At 50.1% G+C, this 20604-nt stretch overlaps 8 protein-coding genes across 9 annotated transcripts; 4 read left to right on the top strand and 4 right to left on the bottom strand.

Annotated features, from left to right (window-relative positions):
• The first annotated feature begins 54 nt into the window (after nt 1–54).
• Nucleotides 55–1823, top strand: FVEG_16777 (hypothetical protein). The gene has a single exon (XM_018906006.1). The coding sequence runs from the start codon at nt 703–705 to the stop codon at nt 1063–1065; it is 363 nt and encodes a 120-aa protein (XP_018757419.1). The 5' UTR covers nt 55–702; the 3' UTR covers nt 1066–1823.
• Nucleotides 1824–2207: 384 nt separating this feature from the next.
• Nucleotides 2208–4263, top strand: FVEG_10285 (hypothetical protein). The gene has a single exon (XM_018899362.1). The coding sequence runs from the start codon at nt 2614–2616 to the stop codon at nt 4060–4062; it is 1449 nt and encodes a 482-aa protein (XP_018757420.1). The 5' UTR covers nt 2208–2613; the 3' UTR covers nt 4063–4263.
• A 42-nt stretch (nt 4264–4305) lies between these two features.
• FVEG_10286 (acetoacetate-CoA ligase) lies at nt 4306–7505 on the bottom strand. The gene is made up of 3 exons (XM_018899363.1): nt 6448–7505; nt 4613–6348; nt 4306–4556 (listed from the first exon to the last, which is right to left on the bottom strand). The coding sequence occupies exons 1-3, from the start codon at nt 6697–6699 to the stop codon at nt 4445–4447; spliced, it is 2100 nt and encodes a 699-aa protein (XP_018757421.1). The 5' UTR covers nt 6700–7505; the 3' UTR covers nt 4306–4444.
• A 1718-nt stretch (nt 7506–9223) lies between these two features.
• FVEG_10287 (serine palmitoyltransferase) lies at nt 9224–13088 on the top strand. 2 transcript variants are annotated; one of them, XM_018899365.1, is made up of 3 exons: nt 9238–9281; nt 9343–9928; nt 10538–13082. In XM_018899365.1, the coding sequence occupies exons 2-3, from the start codon at nt 9914–9916 to the stop codon at nt 12644–12646; spliced, it is 2124 nt and encodes a 707-aa protein (XP_018757423.1). In that variant the 5' UTR covers nt 9238–9281; nt 9343–9913; the 3' UTR covers nt 12647–13082. The 2 variants fall into 2 exon arrangements, with proteins under 2 accessions (XP_018757422.1, XP_018757423.1); XM_018899364.1 differs by having other exon boundaries at nt 9224–9928; nt 10538–13088.
• Nucleotides 13089–13995: 907 nt separating this feature from the next.
• Nucleotides 13996–18227, top strand: FVEG_10288 (hypothetical protein). Its single transcript, XM_018899366.1, has 3 exons — nt 13996–14956; nt 15055–15216; nt 15280–18227. Exons 1-3 carry the CDS (start codon nt 14683–14685, stop codon nt 16323–16325), a joined length of 1482 nt encoding a protein of 493 aa, XP_018757424.1. The 5' UTR covers nt 13996–14682; the 3' UTR covers nt 16326–18227.
• FVEG_10289 (hypothetical protein) lies at nt 16883–17200 on the bottom strand (the record flags this gene model as incomplete). The annotated part of the gene is made up of 1 exon (XM_018899367.1): nt 16883–17200. One exon carries the CDS (start codon nt 17198–17200, stop codon nt 16883–16885), a length of 318 nt encoding a protein of 105 aa, XP_018757425.1.
• Nucleotides 17461–18453, bottom strand: FVEG_16778 (hypothetical protein; the record flags this gene model as incomplete). Its single annotated transcript, XM_018906007.1, has 1 exon — nt 17461–18453. One exon carries the CDS (start codon nt 18451–18453, stop codon nt 17461–17463), a length of 993 nt encoding a protein of 330 aa, XP_018757426.1.
• Nucleotides 18454–18789: 336 nt separating this feature from the next.
• Nucleotides 18790–20425, bottom strand: FVEG_16779 (hypothetical protein; the record flags this gene model as incomplete). Its single annotated transcript, XM_018906008.1, has 3 exons — nt 18790–19925; nt 19976–20001; nt 20040–20425. 3 exons carry the CDS (start codon nt 20423–20425, stop codon nt 18790–18792), a joined length of 1548 nt encoding a protein of 515 aa, XP_018757427.1.
• Between the last annotated feature and the right edge of the window lie 179 nt (nt 20426–20604).

Raw genomic sequence — 20604 nt, 5'->3', positions numbered from 1 at the left:
CATTTGCTTGAGCATTCTAGCGGAGAGTCAAGCGGCTGTTTCCTCAATCCCACCCAACCCCCAGGCCCAGGCACACGTACCTACCTTACCCAAAGTCTCCACGACTTTTCTTCAACCTCCAGATTTTCCTAAATCTTGGCCTTGTTACAAGTTGATTCTGCCGGAGACAAATCAAACACCGATTTCTTCGCTTCCAACTCTTTCGTCCTGCGGAATGTGATCTTTTGCTCATGATAACGAATACACCTTGAGAAGCTGCTGATCACTGTTCGTTCGTTGCTTTCATCTTCATCTCCACCTTGCATCACATTGAATTATTGGCGGTTTTGACAATATTCATCTCTGACGACTCGATTCACCAACTACTGCGATCATCTTCTCGGCATCTTTATTCGATCTGTTATATGGTCTTTGGCTTCTACTTTATCTTATTTCTCAACAATACATACTGCGACAAAATACTGTTCCGGTTGTCTATCGTCGATCCCCCAACACCGTTCCTCCGTAGCTGCCGCTCCGGTTTAACTCTCGGATCACCCGGGCATTTGAGCGATAACTGCCACTTTCTCGATTTCTCAGGTGTCACAACTTACTCTCATTTCTGTGATCGGCCAAGCATATCAAGAGAATTTTAAGCTTAATTCTCGTCCAATTCACTTGCTTACTTCCATATTGGCCTTGTGAGATCCCGATCTCGGCATCATGCCCGCCTCACCACTATGGGCTCTTATGCCCCGCGGCGACCATTCCTCATCGCCAGAGAGCGATCAGTCTTCGACTTCAGGCACTACGGGAAGTGTGTATCCTTCAGATTCATTTGCGGATGACCTGTTTCGCGATAAGTTCATGAGCCTCGCCAAGGGAGGCTCCAATGGGGAGAAAATCATGCGTGGCTTTCTGATCGGTCTCGCGATTGGCCTGGTTGTCGCATGCTTCGTTTGCTGTTGGTACCCATGCTGTCGACCACGACTCCAAAGGCAGCGTCGAAGACAACGAAGGCGCCGAGGGCCCCCCGCAGCAGACGAAGAAGAAAATGCAGAAAGTCGTGTACCTCCTCCTGCATAGCGCTTATCATAGCCAGATCATGGATATGGGGAGGGTCTGGAGTCGCCAGGTTGACGCTTTAGCCGAAAGAAAGGCGGTAACCATTTCACTTGCGACAGCTTTGGCAAAACGACAATGATCGAAGACAACTTGCAAGATCGATATGACACGATACGAATACACGAATAAGCGCAAGAAGACTATGCATAGAGTTGCGAACCGTCAGCTTTGAACACACCGCTCAGCACACACGCATTCATTCACAATGCAATCCATAGGTCCAATGAAAGTGTTGTGTGGCCGCGGACCCGAAGTAAGAGCCTCGCACATAAGTACTGCATACTCCTACCAGGCCAAGTTTAGACTTCGTGTTGTTGGTCTGGCATGAGGGAGCCTGGGCAAGCGCGATGATAGCTATGCATAACCAGGGGACCTTTGCAATCGAGGGGAGAGGAAGAGGTCGAGCATACCTACAGCATTAAAGGTGGACTATGACATGAATTTCCAGAAGAAGGCGAACCAAAAAGGACATGGTATTGAATTTGCATTGGATACAAGGCGTTCAGGGACGATGTATGCATTTGGGACTGTTTAGAGGCTACACCACAGCCGGCGTGGACAGCATCTGGAATTTTAAGCATCTCACGGCGCTTTCGCAGCCTGTTAGACAGAGAGAGGAGAGTAGAGAGTAGAGAGTAATCAGTTCTCTACAATAACAAACCATACTCTGTAAATTCAATAATGTGATACTTGCATACGCAATGGAATGAAATATCAGGCCCAAAGCTGACGCAAAGGACGAGGCTCAAACGATCTGCTTCTCATTGGGCGCGCGTTTACAGATGGATGAACATGCTTAATGCTCTCAGCATCATCCATTGGTAGAATCGCCATTGGAAGCCGATCTCTGAGGCCAGCCCTTGGATAGTCGCAATCCGATATATAAACTTGACAGGGAGCAGGACGAGAATAGTAACACTTGAGCGACACTAAGGCAAGGTAAAGAATCTGCACAGCCTCTTTGAGTATCGCTTGTGGCGTTGGGCGGATTTGGTACATCACTAATGCGAAACCAAGCACTCGTAGTTTCGATTAGCAAGTAACATAAGTAAGTAAATAAATAAGCAAATAAGTTAAGTACAGGAATGTTCTTTGTCTCTAAGCTATTCGCGAATAATTCATTCTCTTAGATATAAGCTTATTATTTGCTATTTGATTATCCTTATACCCATTCATCAGCCAAGTCTTTAAAGTCCTTGTGACCCTTCCCAATCAGTCACAAGCTGTCCGTAGGTAGCTGCTTCAAGGCAGCCCCGCCTCCAAGTCTCAGCCTGCCGCGCAATTGTCTTGTTTGTCGGGCTTTTCCTTGCAACTTCGTATAACTATCTCTCTTGCTCAAACTCCTTCTTGGGCCATTCCTGAATCACAAGCGACTCACTTCTTACGACTTACACCCTCTTATACTTCTTGTGTTACACCCGACGGGTTACGACGTCATCCCACGTGTTAGCTCTGCGACACCAAGTCAACAATCGCATTGAGCTCTAGACAACCAATACAGTTGGCGAGATGCTGGACGAGAACCTCCCGACATATCGCTTCAAGACCTCTTCGGAGAATCCACTCAATAATATTCTCTACTTCACACACAATGGATCAGATCCTGCGCCCGAGTACCTCATCAAGCGACCGTCGCCTTCCGAAGCCAATGGCCAATATGCGCTCGGCATATTCGACTCTCAGAACACATCTGTGATATACGCAGAAGTCGACGTCAAGCCTGACTGGGTAGCACCCACTTTATCTGCCGCTGAAATCCGCGCGCAAAACGGAAACCCGCCGCCCAAGACACCTATCATCCCAGATACTTTTGCGGTTTCGCTTTACAACCCAGATCAGGCTATACCCGTCAAGCAACAACCGGGAAGTTGGGGCAAGACGGGTGCCTGGGAATTTGAGCTTCCCGAAAGATCCTTTAAGCTCCCGAGTGCTAGCCAGATTGACCAGGAGGATCGTCCATCTCTGGCCGAGCTGGTTCCCAAGGTTGTGTTTCGCTGGAAACGTGATGGTCGTCTGAGCAAGGACATGACATGCTATATGACTGGACGAAATGTGGGTGGAAAGAAGAGCAAGGAACCCGATATCACGGTGGCATTTTTCCGCGCCAAGCATGACTCGACTTTGACCATCTATGAACCCAACATGGCCCGCGTTGAGATCGAGGATAGAAGGGGTCTTGAGATTGCTCTCCTTATGAGCGCTGAGACCATCAAGGACCTATATCTGAACCCTAGCCAGGATCCTTTCCACCTACAAGCCTCATCTAATGGCCGCCGTCGTCAGAACTCTCGCCCAGCAGCAAGTTCCTCGGCAGGCCCAACAATGGCTGGTGCTCTCAATAACAACCATCCATCGTCACCTCCTCGTGCACATGCATCCCCACCACAGTCAAACAGCCAAGCACAGCGAGAGGCTGAGGTTGAGGCCGAAACACGACGTTTACAAGCAATGGTCGCAGAGGAAGAACGCAAAAGACGTGAGCGTGAAGCGCAAGAGGAGGAGGAACGCAAGAGAATTCAGAAGATGCTCGAGGCTGAGGAGCAAGAGCGTCGGAAGAGAGATGCTGAGGTCGAACAAGAAACAGAAAGGCTCCGTCGAGAATACGGCATGGCTGGACAAGACTTCCAGAGTCCCACGAGCCCAGGTCACCCATCACCACCCTTACCTCCAAGACCGCAGTTTGCGTCAGGCGCGCTGAACCCCCCAAACAACCTGCCCCAAAGACCTAACAGTGTTGGGCCAACACCGTATGGCGCTCCTCAGCCAAGCTTTGCTCCTCCTCCTTCACAACCTCAGCCAGGCCCCAGTGAGAATGGAAAGAAACGTCATGGTCTGGGTGGTCTACTGCAGGGTCCCTACGCTGGACCCGCGGCAGCAAGTGTCAGTGGCTTCTTCAGCAGTCGAAAGGACGAAGAGAAGCGGAAGAAGGTTCAGAAGAAGCGAAGCGTGCACTTTTGAGTTTGAGGTCAGAAGAAACTACGTAGTGTCTTTTTGCGTCATGGGTGGAGTTTTAAGGCATATGCGCGCAATGCATGGGGGATATACCATAGATCTGGGAATAGCATTAGTAATGAGAAACGAGTTCTTGTCACCTTGGCTCTGTCGTTGTACTTAGATACTACAATGTTTTTTAGACCGCCCAGCAATATTCATATGTTGTTGAGCTCCGACTTTTCACGAGATTAAGCAGTAGGGAGGAGGACTTGCGAAACCAGAAATCAGCCAGTCACTTTGTTATCGACGCCATCGTATCTAACCCATGTAGCCTTCGTAAATCCCATAGACAATGTTTTATCTAGTTCCGGCCGAAGATATAACTCCCCAAACTAACCAGACTTATTTAGTGAGTTTCTGCCCACTTCTTGAACCAATCTAATGCTTCGGGGTTTGCAACACTGGCATTGGTCTTGACATTCATACCAGAAAGGATCTGTTTCACTGCGACCTCAATCCTGCGTTGGATGTTAACATCACACATCCTACGAATGTTCATAAGGGGTAGACTTACTTCTTTCCATTGCCAGTCTTGGGGACGCCGCCTCCACACTCCTCCACGACGCCAGGCACATGTCGAGGGCTCAGCTCAGACTTGATCTTGGACTTGATCCTTAGGCGCAGGTCATCGCTGAATTCATGTCCAGGTACCATCACCACAAAGAGACATACAGTCTCGTCTGAGTCTGTCTCTCGTCTACGCCCAACGCAAACTGCATCCTCAACTTCAGAGGCGAAGAAGCGTGTGAGAATGTTGTAGATCTCGGCAGAGCCGAATCTCACCCCTGATGGTTTTAGCACACCATCTGAGCGTCCAAGCATGACGAGACTGCCGGTTGCAGGGTCAGGAATCTTGACGAAATCTCCGTGATGCCATACTGCGCCCTCAACGCCGCAGATGTTTTCGAACCTCTCAAAGTAAGCCGATTGATACTTGGCCTCACCGCTAGGACCGAAAAAGGTCAGAGGTTGGCAAAGGAAAGGCTTGATACAGACAAGATCACCTGGCTCGTCGGCCTTGATGGGCTCGCCTGTGACAGAGTCCACAGCGCGGATAGCCATACCAAGACCAGCACACTGGATCTCGCCAACGCGAACAGGGAGTAGTGGGCAAGGCGCCCCGAATAGTGAGATGATGTCTGTTCCGCCGGTAATCGAGCCGAGGTTGATATGCTTGGGGAAGGCTTCATAGACAAACTTGAAGGTCGATGGGGGGAGAGGTGAAGCAGTGGAGTAAATAGCCTGCAGGTTTGAAAGATCAATCGACTCATCACGGACAGGATAAACGTTATTGGCCTCTAGCGCAGTCAGGTAGGCGGCTGAGGTTCCGAAGTGAGTGACCTTGAGGTCAGAGAGGAGACGTGGGAGTGAGAGATGACCATGGGGGCGGAAAGGAGAGCCAGAGTAGACGACGATGGTAGAGCCAACGGCAAGAGCTCCGATGCTCCAGTGCCACATCATCCAGGACGTGGTCGTATAGTAGAGCATCCGAGATGAGGAGTCGAGTGAGCAGTGAAGAAGATGCTCCTTCTTGTGCTGCAGAAGCGTGCCTAGAGCTGTATGGACAATGGCCTTGGGGAGGCCAGTTGTGCCACTGGAGTAGAGAACGTAGAGGGGATGAGCTGGAGGAAGCTGCTCAAACTTCAGAGGGTCTTCAGAAGCAGACTCAAGCATCTTGGTGTAATCAACAGCCAACACGCCATGCTTCTCAAGCTCCGCGAGGCCAAGTCCACCAGAGCTGATGTTGTTAATCACAACTACTCTCTCAAGCCCCTTGTCCTTCAACGCAGCAACAATCTCGGTCGTCTTTGCTACGCTAGACCACTCCTTGCCGTTGTAGACTGTACCATTATCGGCAAATAGCACCTTGGGCGCAATCTGGTTCAGACGGTCCAGCACAGCTGAGACACCGTTATCAGGACTTATGCCAGTCCAAATGGCGCCGACTGAGGCGGCGGCAAGCATAGCAACCAGAGCTTCAACATGATTTGAGACGAAACCCGCAACAACATCATTAGTCTTAAGCCCAGCTGCACGCAGGGCATTAGAACAACGACGGACTGCCTCACGCAACTCAGCCCATGAAGTAGTCACTGTGGAGTTTGGCAACTCGGTAACAGTGATAACGGCTGGAGCAGCGGGCTCGGGAAGTGGAGAGGTTGCGGGAAAGAGGAGGTTCTCGGCGAAGTTAAGACGTGAGCCCGAGAAGAAGTCTGGTCGGGGATACATAGGAGAATTTTTAGGAAGGACCTGCAGAGGTGTTTAGTTGAGTTCTGGAGTTGTTGGGCTCACCTTGAGCCTGGTGAGCCTCTCACTCGAGACGCCCCTCTCACGACTTTGATTTCATACCTCTTCAAAAGGCTTTGAAGCCGTAACCCCAGCAAAATGCCAAACTTCCTCCCAGAACTGAGCAACTTCGTCGATAGACCACTTGTATAGTGCTGGATAACCATCGAGACTTAAATCATGCTTCTTGTTCACGTGCTCAAGAAACTTCCACATGTGAGTGGACTTTGGATCCAAATGCCTCCAGAGGACATTGTCATCAGAAGGAGGTGCCGCGGCAGAAGGTGTAAGCTTGTCAATCGACATGACAGGCATTGGAACGAAGAATCAAGGGAGACTGGAAGGTCGATCAAGTCCTCGGAAAGACGGTTGTTGAGGAGTAGTGACGATTCCGAGGAGTTGAGATGCCAATGAGACGATGGCTTGTAAGAAGCAACAGACACAGTCAATAGAGAGATTGAGTGGTTTATGGAAGCCAAGATGAAGCAAGAGATGTTATTTAATTGTTGAGAAGACTGTATTCTTATCCCAACGCTACGGACTTGGGATTCCGTGTTTCCAGCACAGCTCGGAATCTTTCTCTAATGGCCCAACCGCTGAAAGCCGTCCCCTCCCGTTCTCGGCTCCCCGCCATATCGAGTCCCGTCTCTTACCCTACCCCGAAGTGGCTGTGGTGGGGGAGGCTGAGGTCATGATGTGTGGCTTGTCTCAAGCTTAGGATCCAAGGGCTTTTTTCCATCATGACACGTATTGATGGGCTCTGATATAACTTGAATGATATTGTAATTGCTCAGAAAACTTGCGAAATTAGTACATCTTGAGCTGTGAGTTGTCACTTGTATTCGTAAATGACCACTGTCATGTCGAGCTAAACGAGATGTCATCACTTCAAATAAAAGGAGAGCACTTTGTGGCCTCTTCAGAAGAAGAATCAACGGTGACTCAAAAGTAATTAACGGATACGCAACATAACGTGATTGTCAAAGCACAAGGCAAAGCTGAATCAAAATCACGTTGTATGGCAGTTTCGTGAAATTAGTGCATTGTCGGTTGCCTCGGTACGGTCTAAGCTTAGCTGCCGGATTGTAGCTAACATATTGTTAGAGGGAGAACTCGGCATAGTCGATCGTCCCGAACCGCCTTGAATCCGAGATGATCAGGGCCTCGATAGTCTACTCAGCTTCTGTTTCAAGGATGTTGACTTCGCATGGTATGCCTGAAGCTCAATGAGGAGTCGGCAGGAAGCAGCAGACCATGATAAGATGGGAAGCGGTAGTACGGTACGATACTTGATACCTTGAGCCTCTTCAACTCGAGAATGTGACAAGTCAATCCGAATATTACGAAATGATCCCCACGGACCGTGTGCATTAGTTGCAGCTTTGGGCTGAAAAACAGCTGGCGGTGAAGATCTTTTGGCATTGGAGGATCTTTGTTCATCTTTGTTAACTTAGATGGACGGTATGCAGGCAGGGCTTTGCAGCATCTTTTATCTGGCCATTGATGTCGGTGTGCAACAACAAGCGCTAAAAAGTAATGCAACCCATGGAGACTCATGTCATCCGTATGTACATACGGATATACAGCTAAGCACAGCATCGTTGGCTGCAAGTGTGTGCACTCGGCTGCAGTAGCTTGTTCTGGGGGAGAAACCCTAGCACAGGTCTCCATGATTCACTAACAGTTATCAAGGATGAAATACGGATACAAACCGACTATCGAGGCGACCGGTCCGAAAGTTAAAACCCGTTCAAAGACTTGAAGTGCCACGCGACTCTTCCCAAACGAGGGAGCTTGAAGAATAATGCCATCATCGTCGCCGGGTGCGGCGGAGATTTTGAGAGCTTGGCAGCTTGGGTACATCATGCCCCTGGATGATGACATCCAACTTCCTTTGGGTTTCATCATGACCAATGCTGTGTAAGACCAGCACGATCTGATGGTGGTGAGCCGCGGCACCCAAGAGGAGGTAAGAAAACTAAAGACCTCTATCGCGGGTGACAAAAAGGTTTGGGTCGGTTTAGGTATAGATTTAGCAGACCTTGGATTCTGTATTTCTGACATCTAGGTCCACCTTCAGAAGTTTTCTTGTTCCCTGGGGGCACCCTTGAGGCTTCTGAAAGTCTGCCATTCGCTACAGAAGGCAAGCGACAGAAATTTGGTGCCAGCCGAGCTAGAAGGGAAAAAAGTGGCGTTTTCTCTCAAAGTCTCCCGTGTCTTCCCATTCGCAGGCCGGAGACCTCGGAGCCCAGGGGTTCGTCTTGAAAACAGAACCATTGGGTCCTTTTTACAGGGACTTCGATTAAGGAGAGGCAGCCAGAGATATGTTCTGATAGTTTTGTGTCTGCATCTGGATAGGATTCGAGGTCAGGAGCTCAGTTGAACAGGCATGGTCAGCCTTTGAGGGGAACGCGGCGTCGTCATAGAGAATACACGCCTCGCTTTTGAACTCTCAGCCCTTGTGAAGACCTTGTTATCAACGCCTGTCAAGGAAGCGAGGCCTGGAAATGAAAAGGCGAACGACGAGACGAGACGAGACGAGAAGGCAAGTCCCCGCCGGCTGACCCCTTGAATTCCCCTTGTGTCCGGTCCATTCCGCGGATGCTTGCTTGCTCTGTTGTGCTCTATGGAGACTGTTCAGTCTGCGTTTCTCGTACATCGTACATCGCATGCAGTGGCACAGTCAGCAGCTCAGGTACATGTCAAGAGATGCAAGTTTAAACTTGTTCTCGGCTCTGATTACATTCCTTCACCTAAGTAAACGGTATCTCCCGTCGCTTACAAGTAGAACCATCACCTCGAACTCAGGTACCCAGTACTAACTAGTTGGTGCTAGTACCCGCTTTAGGGGAGGAAAGAAAACTCGGGACCTTGACCCTAAGCGATGAAAATATTAGGTAAATTTACCCTAAGCTTAGGGTGCTCTTTGCTGAGTTTATTTTGACACCTTATATCAAGGTTCGGTGTTTTCTTGCCTCCTGAGGCCGCTGTTTTCCGTGGAGCGGAAGGCCTGGACTTTTCATTGCTTTTCAATGCCGCTGACTCCGCTGTTCAGTTTTCTTGCTTCTGTTCTCGTGGTGCGCTGTAGATCGGGTCGAATAATAACCAGTTACTCCCAGCATCTGTCAGCTCTCTCTTCTCTTTTCATTATCACTCTTGCTGCTTGTTGGGTCGTTGTTGTGCTTTGTCGTTCACTGGCAGACAGGCTTCGGCCGAGTGATCCAGAGAGTCCGCCGACTAACAACACTATTTATTTCCATACGCAAGCATTCATCCATCAGCGAAACCCAAAGGCTGATTAATAACCTCTCGAGCATCAATTCGACCTGTTGCTCTCAATCAGTACTCTTTAGCAGTATCGATTCCGCTTGGCCGCCTTATCAAGTCATCGACGACCAGTGCTCGATCATACGCCCTTGCGTTGCGGCCTGATCGATTTGAGCTTGGATCGATCTCTCTTCTTCCTTGGAACGGCCACGCTTATCTCGGCAATTGAAATTGGAACGGCGACATAGCAATTGCTCTGTTGATGAACAGTGACTGGGTAAGTGATCTTTTTACATTATTGAAGAATCGATATCATTCTCTCTTGATCAATCATCATCAAAATCATTCATCGGTTCGTCCCATCATCATCTGTACCTGGTGTTTCTTAAGCGATTCTTGGCTGGACCACGGCTGGCCCCGCTACTCGAGTTCAAGGGCCCACAGGCAATTTGCAGTGGGCGGATCTTCACTTTCCAAGTTTGATTCGACGCCACCTCCTGCGCCCCCCTGTGCCTCCTGGACCACGCACCACTGCGCGCAGTAGGTCTACCTACTTGCTGCACAGCGCTCCAATTCAACTTTAAACCCAGTGGTCACCTCTTTTTATCAATTTCATAATTCTTCCTCATCAACATCTGTTGTACCGTGTATCAGCCCCAGCTCAACTCAACATCTTTGTCTCCATTGCTTGTGTTGCAGCTTGTTCTCGATCGCGGTGCACGTTGGTCTTGTTTTCCTCCCTGCTTCGCATATCTTCATTCGCCCTGAACAGCAATTGGGTTCATCACAACAAACCTCCTATCTGGCAGAATATGCTCTACGGCGAATTGTCTCGAATCGATTGTTAGGTTTCCCACATCCACTGACACTCGCTCCTGGCTCCTAGACTCTTCGACCTTCTGTCCTGATTACAATTGGGTGCTCTACCCTCCTTCGACGATTCGCGATCTGGCCTCCCTTACGTTCGCGCCTTCAAAAATCTAACGCACCTGTGCCAGGAGACATGCCCCGTCGGCTTAATCCTTTCTCATCCTCACCCTCCATGTCTCAACCCGTCAAGTCGGGCGAGAGGCGCCCCTCTACCTCAAAAGGCAACCGTATCACCAACTTCTTCTCCAGTAGCCCCAAGTCCACTGGTGCCCAGCAAGCCCTTGCCGCTGTGCAGCAGAACCAAGCCGCTGCTGCTGGGTTCTCTCCTTCTCCCGGTCTGCCTACAATCTCTCTCTCAACAGCGAGCCCTGGCGATCCCAACAGCATCGATGCCTCAACGACCACCCTCTTTCAGCCTAAGTCGGCCGAGGAGCTCGACCGTCAGAAGCGTGCCGATGCTCAGTTTGGCCCTCTCCTCCACTCGAGTCATCGATACACCAGCCAGTCTCATGGAGAGCCTCTCCAGGCCCCTATCGAGGATGAGCCTCCTTACTATTTCATTCTTACCACTTACATCAGCTACCTCATCCTGATCGTTCTTGGTCATATTCGCGACTTCTTTGGTAAGCGTTTCGGAAACCCCAAGCACTATCGCGCCCTCAAAGCCAGCAACGGCTATGCAGCTCTCAACAGCGATTTCGACAATTTCTATGTCCGACGTCTCAAGATGCGCCTTGATGATTGTTTCGCTCGTCCCACCACTGGCGTCCCCGGACGATTCATCACACTGATGGACCGCAAGTCCGACGACTTCAACCGCACTTATCAATATACCGGTACCTACACTGAGACTCTCAACATGAGTTCGTACAACTATCTTGGTTTTGCCCAGTCTGAAGGTCCTTGTGCCGATGCTGTGGAGGCCTGCGTCAAGCAATACGGAATCAGCTTCTGCAGCCCCCGTGGTGCTGCTGGTACTTCCGATCTTGCTCTTGAGGTCGAGCGTGAGGTTGCCGAATTTGTTGGCAAGCCCGCTTCTATGGTTTTCTCTATGGGTTACGTCACAAACTCAAGCTCTTTCCCCGCCCTTGTCTCCAAGGGTTGTCTGATCATTTCCGATGAACTCAACCATGCCTCCATCCGTGTTGGTGCTCGTCTTTCTGGTGCCGTTATTCAGAGCTTCAAGCACAATGATATGGCCGATCTGGAACGTGTTGTTCGTGAAGCTATTTCCCAAGGTCAACCCCGCACCCACCGTCCTTGGAAGAAGATTCTGGTCGTCGTCGAAGGTCTCTACTCTATGGAGGGTACCATGTGTGATCTACCCGGTATTCTTGCTCTGAAGAACAAGTACAAGTTCTATCTTTTCGTTGACGAGGCTCACTCTGTCGGTGCTCTTGGCCCTCGCGGTCGTGGTGTTTGCGACTACTTCGGCATTGACCCCTCCGAAGTTGATATTCTCATGGGAACTTTGACGAAATCTTTTGGTGCCAACGGTGGTTACATTGCAGCCGAGAAGCATATCATCGACAAGCTCAAGAGCTCCAACGCTGCTACTCAGTATGGCGAAACTCCTGCTCCTTGTGTGCTCATGCAAATTTTGGCTTCCCTGAAACTCATTACTGGCGAGCTGTGTCCTGGTCAAGGTGAGGAGCGTCTTCAGCGCATTGCCTTCAACTCTCGTTACCTTCGTCTCGGACTTAAGCGTCTTGGCCTTATTGTCTATGGCCACGATGACTCTCCTATCATTCCTGTCATGCTCTACCACCCCGCCAAGCTCCCTGCATTCAGTCACGAGATGCTTCGACGAAAGATTTCCGTCGTCGTTGTTGGATATCCTGCGACCCCACTCATCAGCTCTCGCGCCCGTTTCTGTGTTTCTGCTGCCCACAACAAGGAGGATCTTGACCGTCTGTTGGCTGCCTGCGACGAAGTCGGTGACATCCTGCAGATCAAGTTCTCGACCGGTGTGGCAGGCGGACTGGAACATCTTCCCGAGGGCGTTGACCCCAAGAACGAAAAGGAATGGAGAAAGGAAAACAGGATCCCCCTTCAGGCCCCCCGTTGGAACCTGGAAGACGTTGTACAACACGGTGTCCAGGATTCAAAGATTCCCCTACGCTAATATCTCGGCCTCTTAATCGAATTTTGTTTCTGGTGTTTGATACATCCTTATAATCACTCATGTACTCGGAGGTTGTCTGAGTGGTGTTTGACGCTTTTCATAGATACATCCTGTGAAGGAACGCGACGTTGCACGACGTTTAATGCCCTGTTCTTCTTGGCGGCTAGCCATGCGGCTGTTGCCCTTTGCCCCCAAATTCTCATGCAAGAGGGGGGGGGGGGCCTTTTTTCTTTTTTTGGAACGGAATAATGGAGTTGAAGGCGTGTTGAGGTAATGGGCCATGTTGGGAATGGGAATCATGAGCAAGACTCACTCTACCAACCTAAGTCTCAAGGCTTGGATGAGTATAGCATATAGAGTAATCGTTAGTCGACAAATATAGATCTGAAGCAGCATAGATTTGCTTCAACTAATCAAAGAAACGTATACATGAAGATCTCAATTCGCATTCCTCGGTGAACATTGATAAACTGTTGCGTATACTCATGGGTAGCCATGGCATTTTCTCTCAACTTTTATGAAAGCTATATTCGTTATCAAATACCTTGCCTCGGAAGTTTGCTAATCTCCAAGGGGTCTATAGCATCATTACGAGGTCAATTCCCTCACTGTTGAACGGGAATGCTGGAGGCTCGGTCTCAAACGCACGACGTTTCCTTGGAATACCTCGGACTGTCACTCGAGATGTGGCTTGAGTGAGTCTTCCATCCGTAAACTTCCATGGTGACTGGTTTCCCTAGTGTTAAAGATCCAATGGTGTTTGAAGGAGAGACAAACTGAGGTTAATTGAGTGGACCAGGAGCTCAATACATTTCAATGAGTGACTTGCCAGGGTTTAGATTATGTTTTGTGTCAACGCCCAAGACTTTCCTAAACGCGCACTGCAACTCAAGACAGAGGAGTTGTCCAAGAACGGCATTGACTTTGGATTGTTTGTTTACTGAAAGGGTATAGAAACCATCCAATGGCTGATTCGAGACATGCATAGATGGAGGGTCGAAGAATGGAATGGTTGGGCTGGTTGACGGGCTGCAGCAGCGGCAGCCAGGCTTGATACTTATTTAGTGGTGAGGGGCTCTGGCCGGGGGATGCTGTCAGTGGAGCGGGACGGGAGTCAAGCCGTGTTCTCAGTGGAGGGCCAGTATTCAAAGTCCCTCCCAGGCCGACAGCGAGGTCCACCAAGCGAACGGCCAAGTCATGAGATAGGTACGGAGTACATCCGTATAGGGCTCGGAAGGGCCTGCCACGACCTGCTAGCTCAGGTACTGGGTACCTTGAGACAGCTGCCATTTCAATAGGCCGTAGGTGACTCGGAGTGGAGGACCTCCTCTTCTCTTTTCCACCCCCCAAGCGCTTCCACGAGCGAGCGAGAGCACAGCACAAGCAAGACCTGCTGGGACTGGGCCACTCTAGGACTAACGTTAGGACCAAGACCGAGCAAGACAAGCAAGACAAGACAAGACCTTAGACCGAGACACAAACACCCCGTCATCATCACCACCACCAGCCGCCTTCTTCTCCTCTGACTACCTCCAACTCTTTTTATTTTCTAGGCTCTTTTCTATTAACGTTTCTACAGCATTTGTCCTCCTTGAGGCGTCTCGGCTTGGGTCTACTTATTCTCTTGGAATCGGCTCGGTTTTTCCCACTTGGACATTGCCTTTCCTCAGCCCATTCTATCTTCTAGTCTATTCGTCCACTCGATTTGTTCTTGCATTCAATCCACTCCAATCCAATCCAATCCAATCGTCCTCCAGGCTGCGCCCACTTCCTCGACCCTGACGTCTGCCACCTCCTACTCCTGAGCATTGCTTCGCTTTTTATGACGCTCCAACCACGATTTGAATGAAAGACTTGGAGGCATTCGACCGACTGTCCTTCGTCAACGCTCCTCTTCTCTCTTTCTATCCGACGGTGCCCGATCAAGCGCATCTGTCTGTTTGCGGCATCACCACCACCACCACGGTCGCCCGAAATAGTCATTCGTCTCAGCCCCCGCCTCCGTTGTTGGCGACTATTCTCTCATAGTCTTCAGGATGATGAGCTTCGATGGTGGCACAGCTTACGCCGAGTCCGACGCTGACGACGAATACGAGCGAAGCATGGGCGACCACTCTCCTATCACCAACTCTGAGCATTCCCCCATAGACTCCGAGCTCTCGACCTCCGCAGAGCATACTCCTACTACATACGGCCACCGCAGCAGCGCCGACCGTCTCCCAGAAACCATCATTACCGAATGGACTGTTGAGGAATGTGCTGATTTTATTGGCACCATTGGTCTTCAACAGTATGCCGATCGCTTCATAGGTGCGTCTTGACCCAAAGCATGCCATCTCATCTCCTCGACGGATGGTGCCGCAGACATTGGAGGGATTTTGGGATAGCTAACATTTGATTACCTGCAGAAAACGAGATTGTTGGCGAGGCCCTAGTAGCGTTACAACATGACGATCTCAAGAGCATGGGCATTGCTAGCGTGGGACATCGCCTAACGATCCTCAAAAGCGTATATGATGTCAAAAAGGCTCAAGATGTCCCTATTGAGAGCGACCATTACCTACCCCTATGTATGTCGCCTCCGTTTCCCCTCTTGGGTGGACTGGCCTGATTCTAACCTGTAACCCCTGCAGCCGCCGACGCCGAAGCGCAATATGCTACCGCAACTATCAAGGACATCAAACATCTCGTCGAACAATTCCGTCTCCGCGATGAACGCATGAACCTACTCGAACAGGATCTGCGACGAATGACAGAAGATTTCAGGCGATTGCGAGAGGATATGCTCCCGGCCTTGCGCTTGGTCAAGGATGCGCAGCAACCATTGCCCAACCTGAGTGGTAACAGCCAGCAGGCCTACGGCTACGAAACAACCATATCGCCCCCCGCACCAACACCACCCCCAGGCTCGAGTCAATCTGGAAGCTCGGTCAAGCGACAATATTCTACCCGCAAGATTCTTATCGGAGCTACACCAAAGAATGCATCACCCACTCAATCTACGCACGAAAGGTCGATAGCGGAGACTGCGTTGGACCCCGCAAGTGCTGCAGAGCGAGCTGTCCTATCGTCTTCCCATCTTGCAGTTATGAACGGAGGTGGCCAGGGCTCGTCCTCCCCTTCGTATCCCTCACCCAACATACCCTCCCCGACATCTCCTCAGACCCACATGTCCGCTACGACCCTCGCCTCTCGATCCTACCGCAGTGAAGCACCGACACCCTCCACACGAACCACCTTCAACGACGACGGTCACGCCAACGCAGTCTATGCCTCCCGCGAAAAGGCACCGCAAGGGCCGCCCCGCCGACGAGAAACCCCTGTACCTGATACACCCAGTCAGAGCAATGCTTCAGTCGAGATCTTCAAGTCTTTCCGTGTCAGTATGGAAGATCCTTGCTACAAGGTTCTTCCTGCTGCACTAAAAAAGTACCAGATCAACGCTCCATGGGACCAGTATGCTCTCTACATTGTGTATGGTGATCAGGAACGTTGTCTGGGTCTTGAGGAGAAGCCATTGATTCTGTTTAAGCAACTGGACAAGGAAGGCAAGAAACCCATGTTTATGCTACGAAAGACAACAACAGCACCTTTAGATGGAGAGCCAGGAAGCGCAGGGCTGGGCAGCACCTCAAGAGGAGCTCCAACAGGCTACGATCCCCCAGGAGGCATCATCTAAACTCTACTCGGAATCGGTGCCTCGTGGTGGAGTTTCTCAACGATTCAAACACAGAGCATCGGACGGCGCCTACCGAAACCCGAGCCCATCGGAGTAGTGAGCACTAGACGCATACTGTACGTCAGACATGCAGGGTCGGCACAAACCACCACCTGCGAGGCCGTACGATGCTGGACCAAGTTCTAGATGCGTTTTTTTGGAAGTGGGACAAGGCAAGAGTCGGCAAATTCAAACCTGTAGAGGTGTCTGCATGACGTTTGGTGATGTTTGTTTCAGTGGGTCAGCGTTTCTGAGCTGATGTGGTGAACCTGAAACACCAGCCATGGGCCATTATGGGGCAAAACGCCAGACACTGCTCTGGCCTTCCCACTTTTGTCTTGGGCTGAATCACATTATTGACAGATTCGGACACTAAGAGGGAGGCTTGTTTGAAGACCAGGGTTCAGAGAGTTGCAGGGCTGGGCAGCTGAAGATTTCCGACTGGAGGGAGAGGAGAGCTTAGAGCAACTCGGTTCCTCGGCCGGTTCCACTCGAAGCTACCTACATATTTACTTTTGTCAAAGGGATGCTCGCTCATTGAGGCAGGACGTACATTGCTGTGGGAGTGATCGATCAAGCCACGGGCATCCATGCGCATGCAGCAGTTGTTTTTCATCAAATTCATTATGGGGACATTGCGGGTTACGGCGTTTGAAAAGTCGACTAACGTTGGGTGTTATACTGCAACAAGCGGCGGGAATGTCCATCGTCGTTCTATTTTTGGGGCTTTGTATCTTAATTTCAGCGCAGCACAGCACAGCACAGCGCGGTACAGAACAGAACATGGAGGAAGGGTTGATAATGATGTGCGAGAAGCACGGGTTGGATCGGGTCATGTTAGGTCAAGTCAGGTCAATGTACAAACAGTGTTAGGGCTAAAGGAGCCAGGATCTTTGAGAGTCGGATCTTGTGGACATTGCCTTGCATAAGAGCATATGCTGGCGGTTGATGAGAGTTGGACATGATGTTAGAGCTTTGTGACAACAGACAGACTCTTGTGTGGAGTAGACCAAGAGTAATCTTTTTCAAGTTAAAGTTGAAGTTGATAGACAACGAGCATGTCTTTCTTTCACTGTGCCTCTTCCAAGCGCATTTCTTATTCCAATATCAATCCCTGGGCATAGTTAGTGGTGGGTTCTGGCTCCCGCCACACATACCATCGCCAATTCTCTGCAAAGTCTTCCCTCTTGCTCGCTTCAACCTCTTTGACGAAGGCAACCACTGCCTCCAATGGCACTCCCCTCCTCATGCCTGTCTTGTCGTCCCAGCTCGAATGGACGCCTACTAACGCCCCCGTCTTCCGATCGAACAATCCTGCACCGCTGTGTCCCCAGTACGTCCAGCAGCTATGCTTGAGAGCGCCGATGTCACTGTTGTCCTGCGGATCTTGATCCTTATCTAGACCACGGAAAGTCCCCTCGGTGAGAACGAGGGTGTCGTACTCTGTCTTTACACCACTGTGCTCAGCCTCAAGGTCTTCAGAGCCCGGGTGGCCGATGCATAGTAGCTCAGTGCTGAACTTGGGAGGCGAGGTCGCGACACGGGCACAGGGAAACGGCCGGCGTAAACGCTCGGCTTTGTCGATCTGAAGTAAAGCGAGATCACGTATTGGATCCCAAGCTACCACTTTCGCTGAAACAACTTTCCCATGTGATGACAAGAGGACGTACGACGTGTGAGCTGTGAGCTCAGAGGGCTCTTCTGCAACGCAGTGTGCACAGGTGAGGAGGACGCCATCAGGCGAGATGCAGACTGCAGTCCCAGCCTCGGACTGAGCAAAGACAAATGTTGCTAATAATGTATGGTATCCCTTTGGAATTGAGGGTAGAGTTGGAAAGGCATCTCGGGGAATAGTAATGGTGTGAGAGGTCAGCCAGTTGCGTTTAGAGATGAGGGCATTTTGTTGTTCTTCTAAGAGGCCAAGGCTTGATAAAGATGATATAGTTTCGATCTCTGGCTTTTGAGATGAAGCTTCTGTTGTCTGATCCTTTCTTGATGATTCTGTAGCTGAAAAGAGTGCTCGAGTTGAACTTCTTGTTAGACGTGGCATAGATGGTGATGAGCCTGTCAAATCAATAGTGTCAGGCATGTTTTCTGTCAAGGCTCTGATCTCCTATAGAAGATTCACGGTTTGAGTCAAGATACTGGGGAAGAGGCTGGACTCTCTGTGATGGGAAAATGCACGAATTTGCCTTGCCTCAGCCATATAAGTTAAGTGAGTGACTGACTAAGAACGTGCTGTTGCCTAATCATGAGAAGCATCAAGGAGTCAGCACAATCAAGCAATCAATGCCATTTACAGAAAGAATTCTACACACTCAAACCGACCATCGCTCTTATTACAGGAGCTTGCCTAATCTAGTGTTGTTGTGGCATCCTTCAATAAGCGAGCGCGTGTATCCATTGATACCATGGAGCCTCTGGCTCAACTTGCTTTGCCTGCTTTCCACTCATCCACGACCGTCGTATAATCGTCTGGCCCATATGGATCCGTCATCTCAGCAAATACACCATTCTTCCTGTATATCGGTAAACCCAAGTCCTTGAGCAGCAGGTCCAGATACGGAACAGCATCAAACACAAAGTCTGGAAAGCTGTGGCCAAAACCACTTGGGTATCTCCATTTTCCGAACCGACTATTAAGCACTGCCTCATGCTGGAATCGAGATACAAACTCTGGTGAGGGATTTCGGGGGAGAGCTGGAATCATATCATCGAAGAAAGCGTTCATCCAGAGCGATTGGACATTGGAAACTATGGGGTGGCTGAAGTTGACTACCATTCCCACGAAAGCAATATCTCGGGTCTTGAGGAACTGACTTGAAGGTGGGATGATGAAGTGATATAGCGTGTACGGCGTCAGCTCTGTCGATGGCGTGATATCATCATTACTTGAGAGACCTTTGCCCTCTAGCAGTGTATGATACTTGCTATTTTGCACTTTCTGTATGGGCTGGTCCTTGAGACGAGGGACCTTGTCGAAGATCTCCTTATCGACCTGATCGAGGATTGAGGCGTAAGGGAACGAACTCGGTGACGGCGTATGAGGCATCCCAATATCCTCAGTGATCCCATCTGGTAGGAATCTGATCGGAGGAACATGTTTCCAACCTGTTGCACAGCACAGCACATCCGTATGCAATGCCGTGCCATCAGACAAGTGCATTGTCTGCTTACTCAACCGTTCCACATCAGCAATATGTATCTTGACCAACCCTTCCTTAACAACCTCGAAAAAGTCCTTCTCGTAGTTGAGAATGCCTATACTCGTCGCCACAAACATGGCATTGGACCAGGGTTTGAGCTTGGCTGTCTCAGAGTGAGAGTCGTATTTGTTGGGCGTGATAACGTCGTTACCACGGATACTCCAGAACTTGTCGACAATAGCTCTTTCAATGAATGTTCCGTGGTAGAAGTTGCGAGTCTTCACGTAACCATATGCTGCACCCCAGTTGCACGGACTGAACCATGTCAACATTCTTATATGGGCGAGTTTCTCGAGCCATTTCTTGAGAGGCGTGACATAAGGAGGAGCATTCCAAGAAGGGCCATGGCCAGATTCTGTAGGAGTCAGTAAAGTCACTTCGCTGTGCCCTCAGAGGATTACTAACCTCGAATAACCCAGTTCACTCGAATACTTTGGTGGCATATAAATATACCATATCCCAAGCCGACTTTGTCCCTCCAAATACTGTCACTGATTTGGCCGTGCTGTATGTATCCTCATGGTTGCACAGCTCTTTTGCATGAAATATGTGAGCTCCAAAGTCCTCTTGGCCTCGGAAGATTGGTAGAAAGGGTTCAGAAGTGAGACCTGTCGCGAGAACCAGTCTTCTGGCTTTGATCTTGATATTATCACCAGCTTGTATGTCCCTTACCCTTAGAACCCAACCGCCGTTCTCCTGGTGTTCTGCTGTCTCTAATTTGTGACCAAATCGGATCTTGTCATATATATCAAAGTGTCGAGCATAGGCCTCCAGGCATCTGTGCACTATCTGGCCAGGAATGTGCTGGCCAGGAATGTGCTGACCAGGCTTGACACCATAAGTTTCCGCGTCCATGGGGAAATCAGGGTACTAATAAGTACCCAACATGTTGTTGGTTTTCAGGCCTGTATAAAGGCGATGTTTCGCCCAAGTGCCACCAAGTGTAGCAGCTGAGTCGAAGACCGCCGGAGATTCTTTGGGGTGTAACTGATGGCGAGTCTTAGCCGCAGCCAGCCCAGCCCAACCTGATATAT

This window comes from Fusarium verticillioides, chromosome 9, assembly GCF_000149555.1.
Source record: "Fusarium verticillioides 7600 chromosome 9, whole genome shotgun sequence".
Taxonomy (NCBI): Eukaryota; Fungi; Ascomycota; class Sordariomycetes; order Hypocreales; family Nectriaceae; genus Fusarium; species Fusarium verticillioides.
The sequence above is the reverse complement of the archived record's forward strand: the minus strand, read 5'-3'. Positions and strand labels throughout refer to the sequence as shown.